Source organism: Lissotriton vulgaris, chromosome 3_1, assembly GCF_964263255.1.
Source record: "Lissotriton vulgaris chromosome 3_1, aLisVul1.2, whole genome shotgun sequence".
In the NCBI taxonomy this organism is placed as follows: domain Eukaryota; kingdom Metazoa; phylum Chordata; class Amphibia; order Caudata; family Salamandridae; genus Lissotriton; species Lissotriton vulgaris.
Window position 1 is genome coordinate 476,766,172 of NC_141689.1, and position 23,603 is coordinate 476,789,774.

A 23,603-nucleotide genomic window follows, 5' to 3' on the forward strand; every position below is an offset into this window, starting at 1 on the left:
CCTGCTGACATGTTCCCTCCCACACAGTCTTCTATGTGGGCGAAAAACCTGGGAATTAAAATCGATAATGAGCTCTCGCTCAAATCCCAGGTCTCCACTCTCACGGGAACATGTTTTGGGATACTTAGAATGTTGCGCAAGTTTTTTCCCCTTCTATCGGAGCAACATCGGAGGATCACTGTTCAGGCCCTTATAGGGTCCAGATTGGACTACGCCAATGTTTTATATCTTGGCTTGCCTGAATATCTCCTCCAGCGCCTGCAGATTACCCAGAACGCCGCTGCGCGTGCCATCTTTGGCCTTCATCGTCGCACCAGCGCCTCTAACCTTCTTGCATCCCTCCACTGGCTTCCGGTGCGGAAGAGGATACTGTTTAAGGCCATGACTCTTGCCCATAAGGCCTTACATGGCAATGGTGCCAAGTATCTTCAGAGAAGGCTGGACTTCTATCGACCTGCACGATCCCTCAGGTCAGAAGCCCTGGCTTTGGCGCGGGTACCACGTATTAAAAAGGCTCGGCTAGGCGGCCGATCTTTTAGCTTCCTCGCCCCCCAGATATGGAACTCGCTACCGTTGTCCCTACGAAACACCTCTAACCTGCTTGTTTTCAGGAAAGACCTGAAGACCTGGTTGTTTGCTGGATAATCTCTTTCTTTTTTAGGCCCTTTCTGCTACTGTTATGTTTCATGCTCTCCCTATGATTGGAGCTTAAAGCGCCGGGACACTCCCTTGGAGTAGCCGTTGCGCTATAAAAGTCCCATTTTAACATAACATAACATAACATCATGTTGACATAGCTCTGCTGCAGGAGACACACCTGCCACTCTCCAGCAGAATGCTAAAATCCAGGGGTTTGTCCGGGAACACGGTGGCTGCGGGTTACACTACGCATGCCCGCGGGGTGTTAATTTGGGCCAATGTCACAGTTGCGGCTCATTCCGGTGCACTCAGACCCGGAAGGTAGATACGTCCTAGCGAGATGTGTGGGTAAGGGGATGGACTTACTGATAGTGAATGTCTATGGCCCTAACTATGACCACCCTGAATTCTATGTGACCCTGTCTGCTATTGCAAGAACACATGCACAGCCTTGGATGTTGTGGGGCGGGGACTTTAACTTTGTGTTTGACCCAGCTCTGGACCGCTCTGCGGGCCCTGCTCGGAGACCTGTGGCCTCGGCCACGTACATGGCAGCTGAAATGATCAAATCTGACTTGGTGGATGTCTGGAGGGAGAAACATCCAATGACGGGTGGGTTTACACATTACTCAGCATTCCACGATGTGCATACCAGGATAGACTACTGGTTGGCGCCCCCCCTGGTACTTAACAACGTTAGCTCATGTGCAGTTCTCCCACGCACGCTTTCGGATCACTCCCCTATTCTTCTCCACCTCGCAACGTCCAGGAGGGGGATCCCGGCCTTCACTTGGCGGTTCCCGCCTTTTGCGTTGCTTGACGAGGCCTTCAGGGGGGAACTAGCTGAGGACATAGAACAGTATTTTGCAACAAACATAGGCACAGTGGATGACTTCTTTACGGTCTGGGAGGCATTTAAGGTCTACATCAGGGGGGTGGCGATGTCGAAACATTCTAGTGTGTTACGATCCATTCGGCGGGACCTAGCTACTCTGGAAACTAAGATGGCGGAGCTTGAGGCAGAGCGGCTACGGCTAGGCGGCGAAGCGGGAGGAGGGGAGCTCTCCCAACTCCTGTCTGAGTTTCAGGCGCTGGCGGACAGAGAGGTCCTCTATATGGGCAAATACGCCACGGCAAGACAATATGGGGAGGGTGAACGGCCTGGGGCGCTGCTTGCACGCATGGTCCGCAGCACGAGACGCCCGCTAGTCATTGAGGAACTGAGGACTCCGGAGGGAGACACAGTGACGGACGAGGAACAGATACTTCAGACGTTCAGGAGCTATTATGCGGAGTTATACCGGTCTAAAACACAGGGAGTGGAGGGAGAGATGGAGGACTACTTAGACCATATAGCCATGCCGTTCCTCAAGAACTCGGACAGGGAATTCTTAATGGCCCCCTTCCACCAAGACGAAATACTAGAGGCACTGGCAGGTATGCGCTCGGGAAGCGCGCCGGGCTCGGATGGCCTCACGGTTGGTTTCTATAAGGCTTTTAAGAATTTGCTGTTGCCGCACTTGGTCACCCTGTTTGACGCCATCTGCGAGAACGGTGAAATGCCGACCACCATGCGGGAGGCGCTGCTCATCACTATACCTAAGCCGGGTAAACCCCCCGATCTTTGTGGCTCGTATAGACCGCTCAGTCTACTTAACGTAGACGCCAAAATCTATGCTAAGGTTCTGGCCACTCGTCTGGCCCTGTTAGTGCCTGGGTTGGTCGCTCCGGAACAGTCCGGATTTGTCCCGTGCAGGAATTTAACCTACAATATACGCACAGTGTTAGGTGCGATGCAGCATATCAAGCAGGAGAACAGCGCGCTGGCTATCTTCCTTGACATGGAAAAGGCGTTCGACTCGGTTGAGTGGCCCTTTATGGTCCGCGTGTTGCGCAAGCTGGGATTGGGCGAACAGTTCCTTCAGCAGGTTGGGGCACTGTACCATCGACCCTTTGCTAGGCTGCGCCTGGGTGATAGAGTGACAGACCCGATTAACATAGGTAGAGGCACTCGACAGGGCTGCCCACTGTCGCCGTTGCTTTACGCACTGGTGGCGGAACCCCTGGCGTGCGCCATGCGGGAGTACCACAGCCTGGAGGGTGTTAGCTTCCCTACTTATAAGATTGGGATATCAACTTATGCAGATGATACGCTGTTATACGTCAGAGAACCGGAAGTTAATTTGCCTGCGGTGCTTCGCGAGGTGGTCCGCTTTGGCTCGTTGTCGGGCCTGAAGGTGAACTGGGACAAATCGATTGCGTTCCCACTCACCCCAGTGACACGACAGTTCGAAATGGAATACCCATTGCAATGGTCCACCGACTCAGTTCGCTATCTGGGCATTCAACTCCACTCGGACCCGGAGGTCCTTGTTCGAGACAACTACGGAGTAGCTTATAACAACCTAGTGGACGACGTAGATAGGTGGATCCGGCTCCCGCTCTCACTCTCGGGTAGGATAGCACTAATGAAAATGGTGGTGCTTCCCCGATTTCTGTTCCTCTTCCTGAATCTGCCTGTGGTGTTATCTAGGACCTTCTTTCGGCAGCTCACCTCGGTGTTGGTGAGACTGGCTTGGGGGGGGAAAGCAGCCCAGAGTTAGTTGGAAGACTCTGATACTCCCTTGCGAGATGGGGGGGCTGGGAGCGCCGGACCTAGAACGCTATTATAGAGTCGCCCAGGCGTCGCATTTATACTCATGGGTGCACGGTGACCCTCGGACCCCGCACCTCATATTGGAGCGGTTGTTTGCTGACCCGCTTCCTTTGCCTGCAACTGTCTGCCTGCCCACAGACCGCGCAATTGGCCGGATGGTCTCGCTGAAGGCGACCAATCACGCCTGGAACTGCTTAGTGCGCTCTCGGGGCTGCACTCTGCTTTACTCCCCGTTGTTGCCTGTGGAGTGGGCCCTATGGCTTGACCCACTCGGTGAGAAGGGAATGGTCAAGGCACTGAGTTCTCTTGGTATAACGAAAATGGAGGACCTGTTTGAGGGAGGCGTACTCAAAACTTGGGACCAGTTACTAGTTGCTGAGGCAGACCACACTCTGTTACAAAAGTTCCAATACCACAGGCTCCGCTCAGCCTTTCGTGAAATACTGGGCCCAGACCTGGAGGAACCTGAGGAGATCCCGGAATTGACATATATACTGAAGTCCACCACTGCGGCGAAGCTCATTGCACAGCTTAATAAGCTGGGTGTGTCGCAGCAGCGTCTGCAGCCGTCGAAGGCCAGGGAGGCCTGGCAGGCAGACCTACAATCCCCCATAGATGACGGGATGTGGCGCTACTGCTGCTCAAGCACGCGCAAGATATCCCTGAACGGCAGGCACCGCTTGGTGCATTTCAAATATTTACAGCGAGTGTATTATACTCCTGCACGCCTCCATCGCTATGGCCTCCGCGCCACGGCCGAATGTGAACGCTGCCGGACTCCGATAGCCGATTTTTATCACCTGGCATGGCAATGTCCTGGAGTGCAGGCGTTCTGGGGGGAGGTCTTCGCGGAACTCGATCAAATACTAGGGGATCCTCTGCCTCGCACTCCTGCCTTGGCGCTAATCGGTTATTCGAAGCCACTAGCCCCGGGACCGCGTCGACTAGCAGACATGGCGTTGCTCCTGGCAAGGCGGGCGGTAGCGACCTGCTGGATGAGGGGGCCCCTCCCCACGAAGGCTAAATGGCTGAGGGACCTGCAGTACTGCTGTACCCAGACAGAACTGTATAGCGACCTACTTCCGCCCAGAAGCAGGCCCAAGAATTTTTGGGATCTTTACAAGGAGTACATACAGAAGGGTGAGGAGGACGGCTCCGACACCGCTGAGGCGGTGGAATTGCAAGATAGAGTAGAGGAGCTCGAAGCTAACACTGAACACTGTGGCGTGGGGGGGGCGGGAGTGGGGAAGTTCCTGGTTGACTGAGGGTAGCTGTGAGAATCCGGGGATGGCCTGATGGAGGGTAACTGAGTAAGGGCTGTTCTATATGGGGGACGGGGGGGGGGACACAGGGTAGGCACACTCGGGAGGTTTTATAGTTGGGACAGGATAGGCGGACACACAGACACACACTAGCGGGTGGGGGGGGAGTTTGGTGGGTATTGTTTAATTTCTTGTTGTAGCCATGACGCTGGATCGCTGAATATCACATGGTCAAGTTGATTGCCAGTTGCCACACCACACCAGTATGCTGCCTGCGTTGTGAACCCTTGAATGGCATTGTTGTACTGCTACTACATTATCTCGCCGCCAGGCCTCCGGGATGCTGGCACTAAGGCTGTGTATGACCTGCTACTGGCTGTTTATGAGAACTTGGTGCCGCTTCCGGAGTTACACCGTGTTCATGTGTTATTGCTGGTGATGTCAATGGCTTTGCTGTCAATAAAGAACTTTTGGAAAAAAAAAAAAAAAAAGGTACCTGTTCTCGAGGATTGGTAAGTCAGGTACACGGAAATAAATAGAAAAAGGAAAAACTCGAATTACTGATAGCGGTGTGTAGGATACCTCGTTTATGAAATAAGTGATAAACATGTTATGGGCCCAGTAGTGTTTATTTGGTAAAATAAGAATCGGGTAACCTGCGCGCTCTATCACTTGAACCATGGTACAAGCATGCCTCCATTACAGCCACAATTGATTTTGTGCTGGAAGGGACACCATCCTGCAACAAAACATTCCCCAGAGGTATTTGTTTCTTTTTGCGCTGTGCAGCACAAGTAGAAAGAGGAAATATCAAGAGAAAATACGCATATTTCTCCTTGTTGCATCTCATCTTGGAAGGCATAGGCATTTTGATGCATTTCCCATGTCTACTAGTCTTAGTAAATCAGTGAATGCGCAAAAAACCATGGGTGGATGCATGGGAAGACCCACACTCCACCCATGCAACGCCTTCTCCATACAGAGTAACGCACAGCAGCGACTTGCGCTGCTATGTGTTACTCCAGATTTACTATGTCATGCAGAGCTATCTAGGGTCATAATACATCTGTCTTTAGGGATAGTATTGCCTTGCACAGCCTTAGATGACCCAAAAGACCACGCATGTTCTTAATAAATCTGGGCTATAGATTCTTCCCCTTATTCCATCTTACTAGAGAAAGAGTGTGCAGTCCCTTATGCTCTTAAAGCAAGACTATAGCTCGCTCTACCAGGGACTCCCTTAGAACCTGATTTGACGCCTTCAGATCATTCTAAACACTGCTGCCCAGTTGATTCTAGGCTTAAGTAAAAATCTTAGTTTCTACCTATCGGTGCTCCCTTCACTGGCTTCCTTTGCAAACTCATTGTCTTTTTGAGGCCGCCTCTTCTGCTTGCGGATCATTCACTCCACATCCTTGCTATCTTCAACTCTACTTTCAGAAATACTGTCCTTATGGTTGTCCCTGGACCCTGGTCGTCTTCCTTTTTTGTTGAGGTTCCTATAATCTGTAAGGCTAGGAAGGGCTGCAGAGTACACATTCAATCAATCAATGAGTGACAGAGAAAATTGCAGAACTTAAATTGAAAATTGAGTTCTAAGCCTTATAAGTTGGGGGACTACGGACCTTGTTTGACAACAATGTTTAGTACAAATAAAAAATGGATATAAAAGGCATATATTAGAAAACAAATGATTACAGTTCATGTTTTTTAGTAACTGTGCAGGAAATCTGCTCTTCATTGTCATTCAGATTGTTATGATTCCATTATTCTGCCAGTGTCTATAAAGTGCTCATGCTGTGACTTGGGTGCAGAGCTGTATTCCAAGCTATGATGTATTCGTTTCTTTGTCTCGGGCTTATTATTAATGTCCTAATATCAGAGAGGATCTTCCATGGATATTTTAGATGGTCATGGGCATGGAGGGAGTATCTAGTGTAACGAATATAATACAATGAGTAGGTGTGTCAAAAGGCAGCACAAGTTTCACAATTTGAGAAAGTTCTCTAGGTGTCAGTTGAGGGAAGTTTCACTGCATGATGGGCATAAAGGACACCACTGCATCCCCCACGGTGCGGCCCCCTTATCTAAACGTAAAGGGGGCCCCCTCAGCTTGTCAGATTGAGGGTATAGGCGTTGCAAGAGGCCCCCTCACCATTCCTTGCAGGCTCCCCCCTTCGGTTTCCTTATGCCACTAACAAATGAAAAAGTAATTCATGCAGAAGAAGAATCTTAATGGGCAGATGTAGTGTGAATGTTTTTCTGAATAGATGCTATAGGGGTGGAGGGTGTTAAACTTTGTACCCTTTAATTAAGAACTTGAATAAGGTTTGATATTTTATAGGCGACTGGGTTGAAGCATTTCTGAGCAGTGAAATATGGCTGCAATGCCTAGTACACACCTATCTTTTATTTGTATTTTTTTTGGGATACATTACAAAAACATAATCCAATGGATGGTCCCTAACATTTTAAATAAGAGGTGTAGAGGAGGATTAAAATCAGTATATACAAAGCAAGTTAACGAGCATTGGAATTCATATTCATTAAATTAAACAAACGAGAACATCTATAACTGTCCAATGTTTCTAAACACTAAATTCTGCAGCATGGGCCCTCTCTGAGGTCAGAGAAAGGAGGGAGACTGTGGAATGTAGGTGAGGGCTTGTGGAGATGGGTTATCAGCAGTGGCGGATCCTCCGCTAAGGCTGGAGGAGCGTCGCCCCACTGCTTCAGCTGCAAGCTGAATACAAAAGACAAAATGATAAAAACATTCCATTATCATTTGACTTTTTGTATTCAGCTAGCAGTTGATGGGGAGGGCTGGGCTCCTCGGGCCTCACAGGGAGGAGGAGTGGAGACAGCACCAAAAGGGCGCATGACGATTTGGCCGACCATGTCAGACTGGCCATATCGTCATGCGCACTGTATACTCTCCACCCACTCTGCACTACAGCCTGAGTAGAGAACATGTCCAGCCTGCCAGTGCCAGCCCATGTCTGAGTGCCGAACCATGGCGCTCTGGGAGGCTGTGTGCTTCGCTTTTTGGTTCCAGGCTGCTCCAGAGAGGACGGTGGAGAAGCGGCAGTCGGCGTTATGAAGGTAAGTGGTATGTTAAAATTGTATTTATTCCCCCATCCCTCGGTCCCACCGCCTCAGCACCCCTTTTGGGTAGCAGCCGCTACTGGTTATCAGGAGGTGTTTTGAGTTGCGCCTTGAAATAAACCAAGGAATACTATGTCTTGTATTTCTAAAGGGGCTTCCCAGTGGAGTTTAGGGTGTCAGCCAGGCAGCTGTTTAACTTGAAATGAAGATTTGTTTTCAGATCTCTTTAGTTGAAAAGGGTGTCAAACGACTGAGTAGCAGAAAGTGATGAGAGAAGTACTTTTTATAAACTGGTTTGCAAGGTAAGAAGCTCTCGCTGCTCCACACTGAGAGCCATGGAGAGTTTTTGGTGGGGGTCAATAAATGACTGGATGTGGGTAAAAAAGGATGGTTGGCCAATTGTCTTTCAGTATTCCTCTGTCTGCACCTAAACTGTGCCACTTTGGATTTAATTCCTGGGGTGATTAGAACATATTACTAATGGAATTGAAAACTTGGTTTCTTACCTCTTCACCCCAAAAAAGCAGGTGCCACCACATCCAATGATGCTAAGGACAATGCCGACTCCAACACCAAGTCCTGTTTTAATACTTATATTTTCACCAGGATCTATTGCAAAAATAGAAGACAACACCAAATGCTGAAATTCATCTGCAAATAAAGGACCTTCTCATCAAATGCCCCAACCCACCTTGTCACAAATATTTTCATTCAGCTTGTTCGTCCGGAAGGCCAATGCTTCTTCACCCCCCAATGGGTGACATCATAGCCTTGGTAAACCACCTTCAGAAACCTTCAAACATTTGCAGGTTGAATGTTTTTTTGCAGTCTAGTGCTTAGTGAATATGTGCAGATTAACAGTCAATGGATATTTGATATCAACTATCATGTATGATAACATTTCTTTGTGTTACTCATAAAATTGATTTGTGCAAGGCACTGATTATTGACCCTAATTTACAAAATAAACAATTAAAAGCAGCTACTCTCTCGAAAGAGCAGTCCTATTATTTCTACTCTTTAGAAAGAGCAGTCCTATTATTTCTTGGTATTTCTCAGAAGGCAAATGAAAAATAATTATTTACCATACAAAAATATTACTGCATGTGTAAGCTATGTCTGTTATAAAGTGCTGTGCTGTAACAGCTCTCTTACAGGAAGGCAGATATTTACAACTAGATTGCTCATTACTGAGAACCAGCATGTCCACAGACTAACTGTTATTGGAGGAGCTGTTTAGTTCAGAGCAGCTTAGTTGTTGGGCATTTCTGTAACATTAATCAATTCATTTTTGTGTTAAGTTTATAACTGTCAAACAGTGCACCTGTACAAATACAGATCTTTAAAGCTGCATTCATTGTAAGGTGTTTACAGTGTAGACAAACATTGGCAAAGCCAACAGGTGTTTTAAAACACAAGCATATGCCCTTGAAAAGCTGCACTTAGCACTTTCAAGCTGCAGTATATTAAGCTATTACTAGAGGTCCCTCCAGTCAGACAGAGAAGTATTTGCTGTAACATGCTGTAGTACCTTAAACTATTACTAGAGGAACCTTGTGGCACGCTGCAGTACCATAATCTGTCACTAGATGTCCCTTGCGTCAGACAACAATGCCTGCTGCAGCAGGTGGCAATACCATAAGCTATTACTACAGGTCCTATAGAATTCTACTACCGCCATCTCTCAGATCTCATGTTACCAAGCCTTGGGAAAACCAATTGGTGTGGTTTCAAGGCACAAATACATGCATTCAGAACTCTTTATCCTTGTCTCTGTGCATCTTGACAAATTTCTGCTTATGTCTGTGCAATGTTTTTTTTTATTCCTACGCTTGCAGGGATGCTGCCATGCAGAGGTACAAGCTTAAGGAATACAGGACACAGTCATAAAAGGTGCAGAAAGGGTGGGTTGTGCAGAAACAGAGCTCAAACACTCTGTGCATGACTGTATTTGCATGGGTTTCCACACTATAGCCAGAACTATTGGAATTGCCAATGCAATTACATTTTGCTTCACATTACAGGAATGGTCTATCCAAGAATGGGTACATAGAACTAGTAAAGTCACATAAGTAAGCTTTCTTCCCAATCTGCCCTTTTCCCCCCTCCTGCATTATATTTGTCTCTAGACCAAGATGCCCAACATTTCAACGGTTAAAGAGAAGGCAGTTTTGACTAATAGAATGCAAGGGTGTAGTAAATTCATGAAATAGAAGGAAAAGCGACCATATATGGAAGTAACACAGAATTTAACATTTTGAAAGAAGCAAAATTGTAATCAATTCAGTGCTTAATTTGTAAAAGAAAAAAAAGAAGTCACAGGGCGCTACATTTTTAGGAGGCTGCTGCCACTTCTTCCAGGTGTCCGCCCTCATATATTCCTGGCATCATCAAATTGCATCATTTGTCATGTCCGTTGACCACATGGGCAAAGCAAAAGCAGCAAAAATCAAAAGAATATTACTGCTTGAGAATCATTTTTTTTTATTTCAAAGTATTTTATTAAGAATTTTACACATACATTTTAAGCATCGCTCTTCATGGGGTAGCATCCCCAGCTGGGCATACCTGCTTGCGGTACATGATACAGTATACATGATCGGATGCCCCCCTTCCTTATTTTTGTCCTACTATAGGAGTGAAGGTAATTGAAAAGATGGAAAAGAGAAAGAGTGTGTGTAGGAAGGGAAAAGAAGAAGAAGACAAAAAGGGGTGTGTACAAAGGGCTTGTCTACTAGTGCTTGCACCTTCATGTGTGGACAAAGCCTGCTTTGGAGGGTTGGGTTGCATCTCCGGTGTTCACGGGGGTTCGTAGTGGCCCAGGAACTCATCTAGTGTTGCTCACATACCCCTGGTTGCCGGCTTCCAAGGTGAGTTGCGGATTGCGATGCTGTCCGCACCTCTCAGGTATATTATCCAGTTGAGCCATCCCTTGAATGATGCCTTCCCTGTATCCTTCCACTTGGAGACCACCATCTTAACTGCCGACGTCAAGAGGAGGTCTAGGAGGTCCCTGTCTTGTTGTGATTTAAGGTTAGTGTTTATAAATGCCTAGTGAGGGTTGATAAGTCTGGTCTTAGTGTGCAACCCAGAAGTTTTTTAATAAACATAAATATCTCCGCCCAGAAGTTTTTAACTACAGAGCAATGGAAGATAAGGTGAGCTAGATCCCCTTTTTCGCTCTCGCAGTTCCAACATAGGTTCCAATAAGGCCTATTGATGCTAGCCGAGCGGGTGTCCAGTATGTCTTGTGCAGTAGCCAGAATTTTGTTTGGGCCAGTGCTGATGTTATCATGTTCTTTGAGGGGGAGGACCAGAGGGTCTCCAGCTCGTGTTCGTTCAGTGTGGAGTTGTGTTGTATTGTCCAGTAGTCCGCTAGCTTGTCATTGATTTTGGTAGAAGTAGGGCGTAGTAGTTTATAGAGGTGTGAGACTTGGTGTCCTACTCTGTTTAGCCTGGACATATATTGTATAATTGAGGGGGGGTGCTTGCCTAGGTTAGCCTTTGTTGTAGCTGTTCTTACTTTAAGGAAGCTGTATAGCTCAATATCTGCAAGGTTAAGCTTCTCTTTTAGTGTGCTGAATGTTGCTGGGGTTTCCCCTTTTTCTAGTTGTGCTGGGAATGAGATCCCACTCTTTTTCCATACTTCTAGGTCCAGGGCTTTCCCCTTGTATTTAATCTTGTTGTTTGCCCATACGATTCCCACTTCAAGCCTTTTATACTGTGTTCCATCTTTTTGTCTAGCTTGAGCAGGGCCGCCTTTGAGTTCTTGAATATAGGGTTGGTGTTGTGCGTGTGTTTATTGGTTGTGAGTGATGCCATTGGTTCAAGTATGTCCAGGATTGCTTGTTCTATTTGTAGCCATACCGGCGTGTATACTCTTGACGGGGTGTCAGCCAATAAGCTCCCTGTTTCGCTATGTGTGCAGTTTGGAAGGATCGGTAGTCCGCCAAATCAGTCCCCCCAGCTGTTTGTCTAATCTTAGTTTTTTTAGGCTAATCCTTGCCCTCTTATCTCTCCATATGAATTTGTTGATCAGCTTGTCTAGCTTGCGGTGATCATCTGTAAGTGTAAGCAGAAGCATGCTCACTAAATAGTTGACCAGCGGTGTGATAATCATCTTTATTGTTTCCACTCTCCCCCACCAGGTGGTGAACTTGGGCGACCAGGATTCCAGCAGGGATTTTACCTTGGATAACAGGCGGGCCTCATTGTTGTCTAGTGTTGATTTCAGGTCATTGTCAAAGTGGATCCCCAGATACTTGATGGACCCCTTTTGCCAGGCTAGCCCTGATTCACCCATGGTTTCCTTATGTGTGTGTATGTTAAGGGTTTGCATTCTGATTTGTCTTTATTCAGTTTATATTCTGAGTGTTTTGAGTATGTGTTAATTACGCCAATCAGTGCCTCGATGGATCTCTTTGGCCGTTCTGTTACAATGAGGACTTCGTCTGCCGACTGAGGCTAACTTGACCTCTGCTTCGTTTATGCAGATCCCCTTTATTTCTTTATTACCCTTGATGTCCCTGATTAAAGGCTCCATTGCGAGCAGGAAGAGAGAGGGAGAGAGGGGGCATCCCTGTCTTGTGCCGCTCTGTAGGCCGAAGGGCTCTGAGACAGCTCCATTTATTACTATTCGTGCTTTAGAAACCCCGGTAGGGTGCCATTACCTTCCTAGTGTAAGCCTCACCCAGGTTAAATGTCTGCATACATTCTTCCAGAAAGTCCCAGGACACACCGTTGAATGCTTTCTCAGCATCTAGCGTGATTGCCACTGCCGGTTCCTCTGATACGGATGTGCGTGCAATTATGTGGCACAGGCGCCTAGTGTTATCATGTGACATGAACGATTTTAGGAAGCCTACCTGTGAGTTTGAGATCAACGTGGGCAGAATGTTAGCTAATCTTGTTGCCAGAATCTTTGTGTATATCTTGCAGTCCACGTTAATTAGGGATATGGGTCTGTAGTTCTTGGGGAGTAGAGGGTCTTTGCCCTCTTTTGGTATCACTATGATGTTCGCCTCTGACATGGATTGCGAAACTAGCCCTTCTTCCTTCGCCGCAGTGGTTAAATAACTTTTTCATGGATGGCAGCAGAGTTGGTAGTATCGCCTTGTAGAAGGCGGCTGTATACCCGTCCGGGCCTGGCGCCTTGTTATCTTTCAGGGACCTGACCGCCATTTCTATTTCTGCTGTGTTTATGTCCTGCCCCGGTGCCTGTGCCTCGTCATTCTTAATTTTAGGGAGACTGAGTTTGTCTAGGTAGTCTGCGCATCCTTCCCGGTCAAGGGTCTGGTCTGCCTTGTAGAGGTCTTGGTAGAAATCCTGGAATGTCTGCAGGATTTGTTTGTGCCTGGTGTGGGTTGTATTCGTATTTCTTTTTGGTGAGCTCCTGTAATGTTGTTATGCCTTGTGTGTCATCTGCGTGTATCCTCTCTAGCTTTTTGATTTAGGCCTCTAGTTCGGATAAGTATTGGTTTGTGTTTTTGTTGATGTTTGCTTTGATGTTTATTACTGTCCCCCTTACTGTCGCTTTTAGGGCGTCCCAAACAACCATAGGGTCCGTGTCTTTGGTGTCGTTATGCCATAGGTAGTCTTGTATCGCCTTTTCTATTCTAGTTTTGTTTCCTTGGTCCTTCAGGACATCACAATTGAACCTCCATCTACGGGGGCGTACTCGTTGTGGCAACCACTCCGCTTCAGGCTGATGCAAGAGTGGTCTGAGACTAGTCTTTGGGCTATGGATGTGTCCTCTATCAGATGAGTGTGTGTTTCTGTAATTAGTATGTAGTTTATCCTGCTGTATGAGTTGTGTGGGGTAGAGTAAAAGGTGGAGTCCCTAGTGTCCGGGTTTTGGAGTCTCCATGGGTCTTAGAGGTTGAGGTTGGAGCACACGTTCCTAACGTATTTTGTGCCGTCGGGGGCTGAGAGTGGCTTTGAGTTTGCCTGTCTACCGTGTGGTCAAGCTCAATGTTGAAGTCCTCGGCAACCACCATGAGATTGTTCTGCAGAATGTTTCCAAACTTACGTGTTATTCCCTCCCACAAATTGGTGTTATCTGTGTTCGGGCCATATAAGTTTGCCACGTGTATGTCCCCCCCCCCCTTTTCAGATGGGTTATTAGAGTTCTCCCTTCTTTGTCGTTGTCTTGAGCTATAATAGATAGCTTAGAGTTCCTTGTAACTAGGGTGAACACCCCACGTTTTTTCCCTACTGCTGGTGAGCATGCTACCTGGGCTATCCACTTTGCGTTCATTATCTCTGAGTCCTCTGTGGATAGTTTAGTTTCCTGCAGTAGAATAATATCCCCTTTGGTCTTAGCCAGGTATTCTAGAATTTTCCTCCTTTTGACTGGGTGGTTAAAGCCTTTTATGTTCAGGGAGACTATTTTTAAGCTTGTTGCCAGGGTTTGTGTGCTAGTCTGTGTCATTGATGATTGGCGTAGTTGCTATATTCTCTTGTATTGTGCTCCCCCTTATGTGCCTCCTGTGTGACCTTTCCCCGTTCTGGCCCTCCTTGCTTTTTTGGCAGGTTTGATCCCTTTTGTCGCTTTGTGTATGTTTGGTTGCGGCCCCTCTTTTTGCCCCGTTCGTAGTGCTTACCCCTGTGCAGCTGCATAAAGACAGTTGGGTGTTAGAAGTATAGAAAAGAATAGAAAGAAGTTGGACATTTATACAGAACAGATACCGCCCCACCTACCTACTTGCCCTCCCACCCTCCCACCCCCCCACCCCCATGTACATATTCTCGTGTGTAGAATGTGCGACGGCAAGATCGCTGCACCGTCCTCCGGGAGAATGTTCTGTGTTAAGGTCTCTGTGCTTCCCCTGCTTCTTGGCTGTTGTCCCCATACTGACTAACATTCTTGAGTCCTTGATTTTGTAAGTCTCTCTCCCCTCTCAATACGCTCTTCCCCTCCCTCTTGCTTGTACAAAATGATATGGAGTCCATTTGTTGCTGATGCTCGTTTCGCTTCCAGACTTCTCGGTCTCCTGCTGGTGGAGCAGCTGAGGTATCTTTGTGTATTGTGCTCGTTTCGCATCACAAGGTAGATAAGCTTGGTTCCTTTGTGGGGCCTTCTTGCGTTTGTAGCAGCTGTACTCATGAGGGTTGGATCCAAGGTACAGGGACATGTTTGTTGCTGTACTCCTGAGTTTTCCTGAGTGCCGTCGATTGGTTGAGGTAGCTTGTGTGTCGTGCTGAGGTAGCCTTTTTGTATAGTCCTGAGTGACACAGTTCTGCTATTTCTGTCTGGTGTCTTCTTAGTGCGTCCATGTGGTCTCTCTCTATTTATTCCCCTGTCCGTTCTGGAGACACTCTTCTCTTGGTTGTTGTGGCCTGTGACGTTTCCATATCTTGGTGCGTTTGGCCGTCCAGGTATCTTGCCAGGGCTTGCGGGTCGTCAAAGGTCTGTGACCTTCCTCTGTCGCTTGCAAAAACAGAATGCAGAACTGCCAAGCCATGTCTTTCCTGGACCGGAATCAAGCATCCTAGGACCGGTTTCTGGCTATCAGCTGTCTTCAGCCAGGATAGCTTGACTCCAGTGGTGTGGAGAGCATGGGACTCACGTCTGAGCATACCCATCCCACTCGGGGTGACAAATGCAAAAACAACAATTGATGGACAGAATGCAGAACAATGTCATACATTCACCCCAGTACAGAGATCTGGGCCTAAATCCATCGTTTTTTTGCACTCCACACCACCCCAGTTCAGACATGGCCATATGCAAATCAGCCTTGACCCTGTGCCTCATGGGACCAGTCCAGCCCGAACTGCCAAGCCATGTCTTTCCTGGACCGGAATCAAGCATCCTAGGACCGGTTTCTGGCTATCAGCCGTCTTCAGCCAGGATAGCTTGACTCCAGTGGTGTGGAGAGCATGGGACTCACGTCTGAGCATACCCATCCCACTCGGGGTGACAAATGCAAAAACAACAATTGATGGACAGAATGCAGAACAATGTTATACATTCACCCCAGTACAGAGATCTGGTCCTAAATCCATAGTTTTTTTGCACTCCACACCACCCCAGTTCAGACATGGCCATATGCAAATCAGCCTTGACCCTGTGCCTCATAGGAACAGTCCAGCCCGAACTGCCAAGCCATGTCTTTCCTGTCGCTTATCCTGAATCTCGTCGGCCCGTGAATAAGAAAAGGATGTTCCTCCTCCTCAATTTATCCCTTTGGGCTAGGAACCCCTTCCTGATATCCACTGTTGGTTTAGAGTAGTCTTAGGTCAGTATTATTTTCTGTCCATCCCATACAATGTTTTGGTTCTTCCTTGCCACTGCGAAGATACTTTCCGTTTGGTGCGATCTCAGAGGTTTGTAAATTATCGGTCGTGGTCTCCTATTCGTGGAAGTTTTTAAAGCTGGAACCCTGTAGGCTTTATCCAGTTCGAACGATTGATAAAATTTGATGTTTGTGATCTTTGGAATGATGTCTTCGATCAGTGCCAGGCAGGAGCCTGCTTTGTCCTCCTTGCCTTCCGGCACTCCCAAAATTCGTATGTTGCCCCTTCTGTTGCCGGTCTTCCAGGTCAGCTGTTTGTCTCTGTAGGGCTGTTGTTGCCGAAGCGATTGCCTTTACTTTTTTGCACATATTTTGGTCAGCGTCCTCAATGTCACTGATTCTCTGTTCCGCAATCGCGATTCTGTTGTTCGCAGTGTGGATATCCGCTCTTACCGCTGCTAGCTCAAGCTGAATGACTTTGGTGGTTTGCTTCGTCGTTTTGGCTAGGTCGTGGATGTCAGCTTTTTTTTGAGGATCGACTCCAAGGTGCTGTTCACGTCTGATTTTTGTTTGATTGGAGAGTCGGTTAGTAGCTCTCCTTTATTCCTTTTTTGCTGTTGTTGTTGTTGGCTTTTTCCTTCATTCCCTGCCATTGTCGCTAGCCCTCTTCTTATCTGGTAGAGCTCGAATCTGACCTCTCCCTTACTAGAGGTTGTTTGCGCTTTGTTTCCACCCACTAGCCTCTGTTGTTTTCTTAGGCTCCGTTTTGGGGTGCTGGTCGGCTTTACCTTGGGCACTGTGCCTGTTGGTAGGTGAAGGCAGCGCTTTACGTTGTTGGTCAGACTTTTCTCGGGTTTAGCGTCTTCTTTCACTAGCCCTCTGTCGCGTTTTGCGGTCTGTGGGAGCGCCACTTCCGATGTGTGAACAGCCTGCATCTGTCTTAAGCACCTCTTTTCCTGAGCTTTTCCTGAGCTTCGCCGTGCTTGCTGCACTTCTCTCCTGTCCTTGTGCAGCCAGCACTGCTTGGCAATACGGAAACATTAACCCCTCTTGTTTTTGGCTTTCTGGTGTCCGCTTAAGCCCCTCTGGGCTTGGTTTGGTCCCACACTCTGCACCCACGGATACTCTGATTACAGGCATAGCGTCTAGCGTGCTCAGCATAGAACTGTGTAGTGTTTATGACATAGGTTCTATGGTTTGTGTTATCTATCTTAGCTAGGGTGCCTTATATGCCGTTACCACTTTGTTGATGTGCTCTTGGATAGGCGATGTGGGAGAGTTACTTGGTGCGCGCAGTTGTTCGTGGGATCTTCCGCCCACTTTTTACTGCCTCTGGCGCCCACCGATGCCTCACTTTTTCCCCCTCCGCTGCCCTCGTTCCTGATCCTGTTTTATTGGGCGTAGTGTCTCTCTGTTATAATTCCCCGGACCGCTGCTTTCCGTGTTTCGTGCCGTCTGCTGTTCTGTTCACCCCCGCTCTCACAGTACCACAGAGTTGTAGTGTGGCACTGGTGATGTAATTAATCAGTCCAGGCCTGGTATTCGGATGTCCAATATTTGTTCCCCTTGCTCAGCTGCCTTGCATGCTGCATGGTAGCTATCATAGTAATGCTATCAGAATCATGCAGCTCAGCAATTAACGCCCAATTAATTGATGGGGCCCGACTGCAGAATCTGCAACGAGGGCCATCAGGTCTTCCATATTTTACAGATTTTCTATTCGACATAGAGCTGAATGGGGGGGGGGCATAGACATTGTGCAGGTATAAGCAGGCTCAGTCCTTAGAACAGTGCTAATAGGAGGAGTTTGGGTACTGTGAGCCATGAGCATGACATTTCACTGGCAGTGCTAGGCAGCGAAAGCAAAGTTTGCGCCTTTATTTTTTCTTCACATGCCCTTCCGTTACGTTTGCCTATGCTTTCAGAGCCTAACTTGCCTCGGTTTAGCAATGAGCCAGCCCTCATCTGAAATCTTCCAATACGAGGGGAAAGATAGGCTGCATCAAGCAAGGGCATGGATGTTTGGATGAGTGGACACTGCACTGTTTATTCCGTGATTGACTAGATAGCTGGAACAGACAGGAGTTATCATAATCAACAAATAATAGAGTTAAACTTAAATGGTATAAGGCATGAAAAATACAGGATACTTCCGGGAGATACAACAACAGAAAATTTTAAGAAACTTTATTGGTCAGAAAATACTAAAGATTCATTCATAGCAAACGCACAAGCAATGGCAGAAACATATTTTGAAGGAGACATCTCTAATGCTATTGAAAATGGTCCCTCTTTACAGAGAAATTAATCTCCACTCAGACCCAAAAAGATGGTAATAAAGGGCAACAGAAAAGAAAACCACTACCAATGGTTAAAATATCTTCTGAATGTCATCTATTAAAAACAGAGTGTAATAGAACCCCAAGACTGGTAAAGAAGTAACCAGGCAATCGAATCTATGGTGACCTACTTAAAGGGATGATTGCAAAAGTAAGGAAATTAACCTGGAAAGAAAAAATGCAAGCAAAACAAGTGCTATGGGCAAAAGCTTTATATACTTGTAACAGGAGTAACGCTAGAGATTTCTGGGTATTAGTTAATAAATTGAATAGAGCTAGTAGGAAATCTACCTCTTCGACAATCACTGTAACAGAATGGGTCAAATTTTTAGACACGCACTTGAATCACAATCCATGCACGGGTATGAATATCATTACTGAGAGCATATGTGAGGCAGATGATAATAAGAATACTGATATAATTATAACGGAACGCCAGGTATGCAATCCTATCAATAAACAGAGATCCAATGGTGCCTCTGGCCCAAATGGGATTCCAGCCATGTTTTATAAGGTGAAAACATTATATTGGTCAAGTAATCTAACAACAGTATTTATTCAATCAAGCACTCCAATCAAGTCCTGGAAGGGTTCTATAATTTCGCCTATCTATAAAAGTGGGGATTGGTCACTACCAGCCAACTAGCGACTAGTTATGCTACAAGAAATTGAAGCTAAGCTTTTTGCATCAATTCTCCTCAAAGAGGTAATAGATTGGGCAACAGACAAACACTTAATTCTGCCAAATCAATCAGGTTTTGTACAAGGCCAAGGGACGTCAACAAATATTTTAATACTGGGAACACTAATGGAAAAATATCAAATGAAAAAACAGCCATTATATTTATGTTTTGTTGATTTTAAATCCGCCTTTGACTATGTGAATAGGCAAATTTTATGGAGGAAATTGCATCACTATGGTATTAGCCCCAGCCTTTTAAAAGCAATTCAATTGTTATATACTGAGACCTGGACTAGGGTTCGACTAGGCAACGCCTCAAGGCTTTCTAAGAAAATTGATACATCCCAAGGCTTAAAGAAATGTTGTGTTTTAGCACCGTATTAATTTAACTTGTTTTTGTTAGACATCACGGAAGAGTTGGACAACGAGTTAGCACATTCCCCGAAGCGGCAGATAAACAAATATCGAATTTATTATATGCCGACAACGTCGTCCTGCTAAGTCAAACAAGGATAGGGTTGCAGCGAATAATAAATAAAACATCAAAGTATTCAATTAAGAATAAAACGATAATAAATTAAACTAAAACTAAAGTAATGGAAGTCAGCAACAAGGTAATGAAGCGCAGTAAACATAAACAATGTCTGCAAAAGCGACAGCTTGAAAAGGTGCAATGCTATAAATACCTTGGCATATTGTTTGATGAGAATGGATCTTTTTCATAGCATAACACAGTTATGGAAATAAGAGGCAACAGTTTACAAGGGGCCTTTCGTTTACTTTACAGCTCCTTGGGAGGTCCAACTTATGTCCCATTACTAAAAGTAATAAAAGCAAAACTGCTCCCTAGCCTTATCTATGGAAGTGAAGTTCTCTGTGGTATGGACTCTACATTATTAGATAATGCTATTACTAAAAATGTTAAACATTTATTTTGACTTCCACCCAACGCATCGCCTGCTCAGATCGGCTGGAATTAGTCTTCTGCAATCAACAAATTGCAAGGGTGGGTCAATATGTAAAGACCTGCAAACAAATTAAAACTAATATTAATAATACAATGTGCTGTCTTCTGTGGCACAAGCGAGGCAATGGAATCAAAAGTCATCCTTTTATAAATATCTTCAGACGGCTTTGAAAGAACTATCAATTCTTGAGATCTTGAAAATGTCTATAACTCAAGAAGCTTTTAAGAAAATAATGAATAAATCAGTGAAACATCTATCTCTTTGAAAGACAAGGAACTGTTTATTAAGTGATCGCATGCATGGATGACAGTGAATGAATATACAAGTCCAAAAGTTCAACCATATCTAGAAATACCCTGGACAGTACAAACCAAAAATATATCTATTAAAACAAGATTCGGCAACTTGCCAGGCCTAGAACATGCGATGCCTTGGCTGAGATCATCTACGTCGACTCCCTGCAGATTATGCAATTAAGGGGAAGAAAACATTATTCATTTGGTTTGCATATGTGCAGTAATAGCGGCAGAAAGAAAGCGATACCTGAAAAACTGCCTCATTGATCGAGGTGTTCGCACATGTAGACATGCAATGATAGTCTGTTTTAGGCCAATGGACATTATAATGCACTCTAATTTTACAAGATTTTTGATACTTGCAAAAAAGAAACTGCACGCCTGTGAGTTGAGCCCAGTAAATTTGGAAGTTCTAAATAGCTAGGGATACATTTGCACTATACAAATGAATTTGCACGTAAGCAATGAAATCTTAATGGCTACTAACCATGTTACGTTTTACCTATATGTTTTGTAAAAATGATGGACTGAATTGATGCTTATAACATCTTTTTTGAGGTAGTATTTGAGGAAATTGCCCGAATAGGACTATTATGAATTTTAAACTGATATGAGTGGAGTGGTGTGGCTCACTGGTTAGAGGCGGCAGACCCGGAAGCAGAGAACGGCCCGGGACCAGGGTTCAATTCCGGACGCGGCAGGGTTGTGGACCAGGGTCAGCGGACTCGATACTTCTCGCCTCGGTGCCTACTCTCACCAGGGATCACACTCGGCAACTCTGGGCACTAGCTTGCCTCATCTCTACAACGGCCCCCCACATTCGCCGGGGATGCCTGGTTTCACCTTGGAGATACCCAGTAGGGACCATCTCACAGGGATAGCCAGGATGGCTTCCCCAGCGGTCTACAGCGCCACGACGCCTCAGGGCAGCAGTGTGCTTTACAAGAACACATACATTACATATGCTATGTTTTAAAGGGTGTGTTTTAAAGATTGTTCTAATTGTAAGATTTTTATGAATCATAAAATAAAATGTTACTTACAGGGATTGATGAGGACCAAGACAAGAAGGCATGATTACATTACTTACATAATAACAATACACACTCATAATGCCTGAACAGGGTGGGCCAGTTATCAGAAATTCTGACGCAAGAGAAGAAATTTATAGTCCTGGCCCTCTGAAATAAGTGCAGGTGCTGAGCACCGGAAACCACCGGCACAAATTAAGCACAGGCTGAGGGCCTGCGTCAGAACTTGTTTGCGTGACCACAAGGATGGGTTTGTCCATTATCACAGCCACACCTCTGGGTGGGCACAGAGAGCTATGTCCAAGGGAAGAAATGTTCTGCCATGCTAGTTCAGAAAGTGAGGGGCACTGTAGGATAGTTTACAGTAAAACACACAAGAAGTGCTACAAAGGTGGCTAGAGGCAACCCTCGAAACTATAACCCCATTGATAAGGAAGTGGCCAGGAGCTTCCCTAACCAACATGCTGGAATTGGGCATAAATGTGGCACCCTCAGAACCCTCTTCAGAACACATCTGGACCTGTGGAAGACTAAAGAAACACTGCACCTGCTGTTGAACCTGAGGAAAGTGACCCCATGGGCTGGACCTGCTTCCACTTAAACCCTAAATTGAAAAGAGGACTTAACGGTCAGTTGGCAAACCTCCTGTTAAGCTACAAGGACACAAATTCTGCATGAAGCCACCTTCCCGAAGAGCCCAGCTAACCATTTCCAATGAGACCTGTCTTGGAACCTGCTGGTGACTTCTCTTGGAGTGAGTCCTAACTCCCCAATTATGTCTCTCATTTCCTGGGGCCCTGAGATAAGTGCAAGAATGTACTCATTCAGCTAAACCTAAATACTGGGACTTAAAAAAAATGTGAAAGAACTTTTGCCTGGAGAACCGACAAAGATACAGGTTGCTCCATTCGGAGCTTTTCCACAGCAGCAAATCCATTTCAGCAAGACATCGCAGAGAAGTTATCCAGTATTGTGAAACCAAAAAAAAGTCACCAAGACCAAAAGTAGAAATCTTCATCGGGCAAAGGCACCAAAAGTATCCAGCTTGCGAGCAACCTTTCCTGGGCACAAATTTTGACCTTCTTCTGCTTGGTTTATTCCCGCCAAATCTCAACGGCTTCAATGGGACTTTGTCCAACGGCTATTGAGGCTCGTAGCAGCCATCTCGGTTACAGTCTGCTTTCTTACCCCGCTGAGGATTTTTGACTTCCATTTTAGAGACGATGGGCCTAATTACGAAGTCAGTGGGATGAGCGCCTGACCGACACCGTTGCGGAATGGAACCATAGGTCGGCGGTTCCACCCGCTGTAGTTGGATGGGACCGCCCTATGGGTGGTCGCAAACATCCATTTTTCAATTGCAGCTTGGGCAACAGACGGAAAAGGGGCTTCACAAGCTACAATTGAAAAATGGATGTTTACAAAAATCCCTGCCCCGTGTGATAAACACCACGCGGTAGGCGCCCCCCAGGTCCCATAGCAGAGGGCCAGGGGTAAAGGAGCCCCCAAAGTCAATTTCAGTCTGGAAAGTGACTTCGTAAACCTAATGGCGGACCTGAGGCAGGCTCCGCCGTCATTATGGGATTATGATTCCGCACTCCGCCTATCCGAAGTGGAGAAGATCCCCCTGTGGGTTTTCCTCTGACCGCCAGTATGTCATACGGTGATAGAATGGAAACCATTGATTTCAGGTGGAAAGATTCTGACTAGCTGTTGGAGGGATTTCCGCCCGACATCGGAATCGGGCCCTATGTCGGAAGGTAAAACTTCTGACCAGATCGAACCTGGTCTCTGTAATGAACCAGGGCTCTATTATGGTTAGTCCTAACCTTTGACTTTGACCTGGTCTAGCGCAACCAGTTGCCCGCCAGTGGCACTGAGTGCTTTTTTTGTGCTAAAATGTAATTCAGACTTAAAAGGTTCACATCTCTGATTCTACTTACTGAATTTTTTGTGGTTTTTCTCTCATTTTGTTCTTTAAAATAATGTCTATTTTTATACATTGGAGAGCCATTTTTATTGTGTTGAGTGGTACACTTTTAAGTCTTTTGCTTTGCCATTACTCCCAAGTTAAGCCTGTGTGCTATGTGCTAGAGCTACCTAGGGCTAAGCTAAGGTTTAAATTAATGAGACCTAACTTGACCTAGTATGAAATTGTGACATTATTTGGTGGGGACTCATGGGGACTCATATCCTCCACAACTAATAATTTACATTCTCACACTTCTGATTTTCTTTTCTATAATGAACAGTAATCAGAGTGAATGAAAGATTTAGGCAAAATGATTATATTCTGTATGCTATAGTTCCTTACAGAAAAGAAGGAATATCTCTGCAAATTACTACTCGCTCATGCCTTCAACCTTTCATTATATTGATTCTAAAACA

The 23,603-nt window shown here is 46.0% G+C and overlaps 1 protein-coding gene across 1 annotated transcript in view; it reads right to left on the minus strand.

Annotated features, from left to right (window-relative positions):
• The window catches only part of LOC147726646 (interleukin-31 receptor subunit alpha-like), a 672,471-nt gene that overhangs the window by 88,224 nt on the left and 560,644 nt on the right, over positions 1 to 23,603 (minus strand). The window contains exon 15 of the mRNA XM_086960699.1: positions 8,169 to 8,271. Coding sequence (XP_086816825.1) covers positions 8,169 to 8,271 — 103 coding nt within the window. The remainder of the gene's footprint in view (positions 1 to 8,168; positions 8,272 to 23,603) is intronic.